The sequence below is a fragment of the Curcuma longa genome, unplaced genomic scaffold, assembly GCF_044706935.1.
Source record: "Curcuma longa cultivar G26 ecotype Majalengka, Jawa Barat unplaced genomic scaffold, ITB_CL_G26_1.1 contig_24799, whole genome shotgun sequence".
Taxonomy (NCBI): Eukaryota; Viridiplantae; Streptophyta; class Magnoliopsida; order Zingiberales; family Zingiberaceae; genus Curcuma; species Curcuma longa.
The window spans coordinates 231-6,801 of NW_027432536.1; the positions used below are offsets into that span (position 1 = coordinate 231).

The 6,571-nt window shown below is 41.7% G+C and overlaps 1 protein-coding gene across 1 annotated transcript; it reads right to left on the reverse strand.

Annotated features, from left to right (window-relative positions):
• Positions 1-912: 912 nt before the first annotated feature.
• LOC141818431 (peroxisomal ATPase PEX6-like) lies at positions 913-4,068 on the reverse strand. Its single transcript, XM_074705934.1, has 5 exons — positions 3,727-4,068; positions 2,321-2,686; positions 1,484-2,104; positions 1,150-1,393; positions 913-1,058 (listed from the first exon to the last, which is right to left on the reverse strand). Exons 1-5 carry the CDS (start codon positions 4,066-4,068, stop codon positions 913-915), a joined length of 1,719 nt encoding a protein of 572 aa, XP_074562035.1.
• Positions 4,069-6,571: the final 2,503 nt, after the last annotated feature.

Genomic DNA, 6,571 nt, shown 5'->3' on the forward strand with positions numbered 1-6,571 from the left:
TTCACATTTTTTTCACTCATGAAAATAATTTGTTCCACAATTATTATAAATGCCAATGTCAATGGCAAGCTGTCACACTTCTCTAACATCTTTATCTATTACGACTCAGGAAACTATACACGAGGCAAACATCCAAACTGCTCTAAAAAAATAACACTGTATAACATAGTTATGGTTTGTGGCACTAAGTGATCATGCATCAACAACAGGATAGGATACCAGCCCATTGATGTCAGAGCTTGAATACATTGCTGATGGTTGCTCGCCAGAGTGATGTGACTTGTGACTTCTTGGATTCTTAGGTGAAGCTGTGTATGGTGAGATTAGGTCATTATTTCCTGCATAGAAAGATGAAGGCAGGCCATGAAGACCACTTTCACTGGCATCTAGTGTATATCCTTTCTCAATGCTTTCAGCTTCAAGCGGTATCTCATCCAGCGTCTATCAATAAAAAAAGGACATCAGAATATGACTGAATGTAGATAGTGAAAGTTGAACAAATTGTTTTTAAGCTATTGCATTGCTAAGCTACAAACTTACCTTGTAAACCTGCTGCAAAATGCAAAGTTGTTGGGCTAATCCATTGAGATAACCAAAAATCAAAGGAGGTTGATAGAAAAAATGTATCCGGGCAACCTGAGTTCAGCTATTTGCGTTTTACCCAAACCAAGAGAATTAATACAGTAGGTTTTTTTGAGTAAGCTATTTGCGTTTTACCCAAGAATAATAATGAGAATTAGGTACCTTATAGATTTTGTGATAGAAAACCTCAAGCAACCTGAGTTCAGCATCCGGGCGAGAGAGCTCTACCTAATATACAAAAATTAATCAGTAGAAATGGTGAACCACTACTAAATGTGAACTTTGAAGCATCCTCTAAAAAGATGAAAGATAGTATAAGCAAAAAATAAATTACCGAGAAGCTACTTTAAAGGCATTTGTTAGGGCAGCAGATACTTTTTTCTCTGAGGATTCAATAAAATCATGACAACTATACTCGATGACATGGACACCCAAATGTCTGGCTACATATCTAACAACAGTCCGCTTACCACACCCTGTATAAAGCAGAAATCAGCAGAAACTCTATATGCAGGTGATGTATATGATGAAGTAGTTTATTTTAAACTTACAAAAAACTAGAATCACCTGCACTACCATACAAGAAAACTGCAACCCTGAACTTTGATAATAGAGCTGAGGGGCATAAAGCAGGGATGAGGATAGAAGTCAATGTCTTAACCGTTTCAACATGAATAGGTTTGAATTCATCATAATTGGCAATAAGCCCCATGGGAGGAATAGCAGAAGCTACACTTCCTCCAAGAACTAAAGTTGTTTGATTGCAGTTAACACGGAGAATGAGCTCATCTAACGGCTCCATAGACATAACCTGAAAATTACCAATTCCTCAGAAGAAGTATTAAGTGAAACTCTACCAGATTGTAATAGATAGAAGCAAAACATAGTGCCACAGCATTACCTTGAAGTAAATTATGTTACTGGACAATCCTTTGGGAGTTTTCTGGTTACAAGAAACACACATTTCAGAATGGCAATGCCAATCTACATGAACATAGAAAATGTCTCCTCTTGCCAAAAATCTATCAACACTAAAGTACTCATTTAATGCTAAATCAATAAGATCTTGGCGGTCACCTTCTTCAATTACTGATTTTCCTCTACAGGATTCAAGTACACCACATTCAGGGATTTTCACAAAGGAAATTCTTAGATGAGAAGCATACTTAGGACAATTAGGCCATGGAAAAAGCTCCACATATAAAGGGGGATAATCTCTCTTCTCTTGCTTGTTCCCTTCCACTTCAAACCATGACATTAAAGAGTCTTGACCACCACAAACCAAAACCATAAGACAAGTTACATGAATTCCAAGATTAAATGCTAACATCGGAGTAACATATGCTACTTCTTGGTTGATGGGAGGATGAACTTCAGGTGAGTATGTGAAAGAAGGCAAAATATTCATGACAGGAGTAGAACACGAAACAGAAATTGCTTGACTGTCCCCTGCAAGTGGACGATCAAGAACTTTAGCTTTAGCGACTCTTCCAACATTAGTCTCAGAGTTCTTTACAAGAACCTGAAATAAATAATAACAAAAAAAATCATAAGAAGCACCTTATATGAAAGCTTAAAAGCAATAAAATCACCAAGTGCTGCACCACTTTCTTACTGACCGTGATAAAACGAACTTGAAATATTTAATTTATAGTATTGGTTTTTAGTTCCGAAAGATAGATCCAGAAAGCAACCCAACAAAACCCGATCCCAAACAGTTCAACATAAGGATCATAACGTAGCATGAGGTATTAAAAAAAATGCAACCAAGACTGGAGGGCGAGGGCGAGGGCGGCCGCGGCGGCTCGGCCTCGGAGGGCGTGCGTGAGGGCGAGGAGGACGGCAGAGACAGGGTTTCTTCTGGAAACAGAGAGTAGGATCTTGTCCGTGGCAGAGGAGGCGGCGGGAGAGGAGCAGTCGAGAGCGTTGGAGAGGAAGGGAGAGGGACGGAGGCGGGGGAGGCGGAGGGGATGGCCCAGCGCGCGGAGGAGAGGATGCGATGGCGGAGGTCAGCGTTGGAGAGGGCTTCGTCGAGGAAGGCGGTGGTGTGTAAGAGAACGACGGTGGAGAGGAACGGAGAGGCGGAGCGAGCGCCAAGAATACACTGCAGGAGGGAAGGGAAATAGGAGAGGAATTGGCGAACGCGTAGACCTAGCCGAGCGCGAGGAGATAGGGCGGGATGGAAAATAGATAAATAATTTGTTTTAATTTTTTAATAGTATTTAATTATTAGTGCTGTTAATAATATTTTTTAATTATTTTTAACATTCTTTTAACAACGTACATTCATGCGCGCTGTCAAAAATACTTTTAACAGCGCACAATATGCGCTGTTAAAAATAAATTTAACGGCGCACAATGTGCGCTGTTAAAAGTATTTTTAACAGCGTATTATTGTTGCACGCTGCGGTTGATAAAAATATGATATTATCCGCAGCGCATTTTATTGGGTGCGCCGTTAAAGCAACTATTAACGGCGCGCCTATGATGTGCGCTGCGGATGACGCGCTGCGGAAAGTCATTTTTGTTGTAGTGTCATCTCGCCCCACCCTGGTACTAGGTTGACAAGTATTAATCAAATAGTTAGTCCTTATCTAACCTATATTTTTCTATTGCAGAAAAATAAAAACTAAGTTAATCATGCAATCAAACAATTGGTTTGGATCCTCCTGGATCATGACTCTTGTTGGGTTGGATCAAATAAATTTGATCTTTAGGGATCTAAAACTAGTTCAATCCAACTGGATTAATCAGTTTGGACTTAGGAACCCACGCTTGGACTCTATATCGGGTGTTCGGTGCGTTAATGACATGAATGACCTATGTTTAGCCTTGTACCCAATGTCCGATTGATTGTATTCAGCTTTCTGAGATCCAAGTATCATGTCTAGATACTTATACCTATAAGTGAATCGTTCAAGCGATTATCTAAGTTCATCAACTTGGGTCCTCAGTTGAGAATTTTCTTCCTCGAGTTGGACTCGAGTCGAATCCTCAAATAAGGTGGCCTGAGTCGACGACTCAGTGTTGACTTTCTCCTTGAGGAGTACTAACTCCTTTTGGAGCGATTCAACAAAGGCGTTGGATCTAGCTAATTTTTTTTTAACAAACTAAGAATAATTAAAAATAATCATTAGTACTTACAGCGGGGGTCAAACCTTCGGAAACGGATACAGATCCGTGACTTTTATTGCTGCCCGAGTCACTATCACTTTGATTCGGTTCATTTCGGGCCGGGAGTGCGAGGAAGCTGGTCGTTGTCAGTTCCTCGTTCAACTCTTCGGAAGACGATTCGTCCCAAGTCGCTTTGAGGGCTTTCTTTTTGGTTCTCTGGTCCTTCCTTTGGTTCGGGTAATCCACTCTGAAGTGGCCTTTACGATTGCACCCGTAGCACCTCAACTCTGATTTGCCGGTAGTAGTCAGATTAGACTTGTTTATGACTTTCTTGATCACTGACCTTTTGACTCTGCGCTTCTTCCGGAACATCTTCTAGACTAGGTTGACAAGTTCCGAAGTCACCTCGTCGTTTGCTTCGGATTTTGAGGATTCTGAATCTTCGATAATCTTCTTTTTCGCTTTTTGTCCTATTTAGTACCTGCAAGAAGGGTGATACATTTTTCCTACACTTCGATGTTAGACTGCTTATGAAGCTCGAATTCAGAAAACAATTCATCGAGTTTTACCTTGGAAAGGTCCCTGGAGACCTTGTAAGCATCCACCATGGATGCCCACAAGGTGTTCCTCGGGAATGCTTTCAAAGCGTACCTGATGATGTCGCGGTTTTCAACCTTTTGATCGATTGCGTGTAGGCCGTTGAGTAGGTCTTGGATTCGGGCGTGTAAACTGCTTGCGGACTCCCCGTCTAACATTCTAATATTATATAATTTATTTAATAATAAATCGCGCTTACTTACTTTGGTGTCGGAAGTTCCTTCATAGAGCTCGATCAGTTTCGTCCATAAGTCTTTTACGCTGATAAACGGTCTGACCCAGTTTAGCTCCTCCTTGGTCAAACCGCATTGGAGGGTTTGGGTCACCTTTGCATCCACCTTGATTTTCTTTCGATTTGATGCGTCCCATCACTCGCAAGATTGTGGTAGTCCATCATTATCAGTTGGGATTATGAATCCCGTCTGAATGACGATCCACATCTCCACTTGAGTCTTCAGGTGACATTCCATCCTACTTTTACAGTAGGCGAAGTCTTCCCCTGAGAATAGAGGTGGTTTTGTGGTGCTGAATCCTTCCTGGTGAGCCATTGATCTAGCACACAGAGAGGAAAAAAGCAAAAATGTTCCAAGACTAGGTCTTGGATTAGCAGTGTGGGAATAGAGAAAAAAATTTTTGAACAAGAACGAAAAACTTCATAAAATCTAAAATTAAATAAAAAATCTCCTCAAACAGTGGTTGCACTAGATTCTAGGACCCCGTTCTGATACCAATTGTAGGATCATATAAAGTGCTAGAGGGGGATGAATAGCGCTTTAGCATTTTCAACTGGTTTTCGAAGTTCGATTGCAAAAGCGTAAAATACGAGTGCGATAGAGGAAGATTAAAATAAAGAACAGTACAAGAAAGAGAAATAAGACGCAAGTTTTTTTTATTTGGTTCACAGCCGAAGGCTGCTACTCCAAGGGTTCACGGTCTTTGACCGTTTTCGACGAGCAATCCACTAGAAAACTTGTTCCCTTACTGAAATAAGTTGAACGATTACAAAATAGATCGCGATAACAAAGTTTATCAGAATTACAAAATGAATAAGTAAATGAACTTTGTTACCCAAGTCGCCGGAAGTGCTTGATCTTCGATTGCATGCGATTCCGGCATTACGACGGCTTTATGGTTGCTACTGGTTGCTCAGGGTGTCGTCGTCTGTACAGAGTTTGATCGTGGAAGAATAGAAAAGTTGTGTCTCGAGCCTCTGGTCGAGGTTGCTTATATTGTAGGATCGAAATGAACACGCTAGAGGGGGGTGAATAGCGTGTTTCACTTTTTCAGCCGATTTTTTTTATATTCTCGACATCAGTCGACTGCTCCCTGAGCCAGTCGACTGATGGGCTTCAACGGCTAATTAATTAGCATTTAATTCTCCAACTGTCAGTCCAACGGTCATCCATCAGTCGACTGCCCCATCACTAGTCGACTGGTGGCAGTTTACTGGTCCAAGCAAACCACTCGACCAATCTTGCTGTGTGCTTCTAAATCAAGTCACCAGTCGACTGATGGTAGTGTCAGTCGACTGGTCAAGCTTAAACTCCCCTTTCATCTTCCTTTTTCATCCCTTAGCCTTGACGCAAGCCTTCAAACATCTTCCATAAGTCTCGTGCCCTTCCTTACACTTGCTTGAGACGTTTCCCTCAGCTTCGTCATGCTAAGTCTCCCTTTGCCAAGAGGCTGCGCCTCCGGGACTTCACCTTTGCCAAGAGGTCGCGCCTCCGGGACTTCACCATTTGCCAAGTCTTCTAACCTGGACTTTCCTGTGAACTCAATTCACACAAGTTAGATCACCAACAATGCCTAACTTAAACTTGTTTTAGCCAAATATTAAAATTCAATTTCTCTTGGGGGCAAGACTGCACCAACAAGGAACCCTTCCGAGCTTTTGGACTACTGACGTGTCAAGAGCTGGTGAAGCGTATCAGATTCGTATCCGATCGTGACTTATTCATCCTCGGGTACTTGGATTGCTTCCGAACGCTTGGAGGCTGAGGTGCCTCGGCATCCAATCTTTTCACCCCTAATCTCTGATCTGACTCGATCTTGAACCTCTAGACCCCATCGAGTCCCTCCATCTGGTGTCCTTGATCTTCTAAAATTTCTGCCCAATCATTCTGACTAGGACTTTCTTACCTATCCTTCAGCTAGGATATTCCTTGCCTAACTTCCAGTTAGGACTTGCATGTTGTGCTACCTGCATACTTAGATCAGTTCATCAGTTCACATGCAATACTTAATCTTAAATTTTTACCAACATCAAAATATAGGTTCA

Bases quoted from the DNA above. Each gene is read 5' to 3' on its own strand.
- LOC141818431 (XM_074705934.1), bottom strand. From the start codon at position 4,068: ATGTTCCGGAAGAAGCGCAGAGTCAAAAGGTCAGTGATCAAGAAAGTC. The intron at 2,687-3,726 runs GTAAGTACTAAT...TCCCTCCTGCAG, and splicing joins CCGAAGGTTTGACCCCCGCT to TGTATTCTTGGCGCTCGCTC. The intron at 1,059-1,149 runs GTGATTCTAGTT...TGCTTTATACAG, and splicing joins TTTCTTGTATGGTAGTGCAG to GGTGTGGTAAGCGGACTGTT.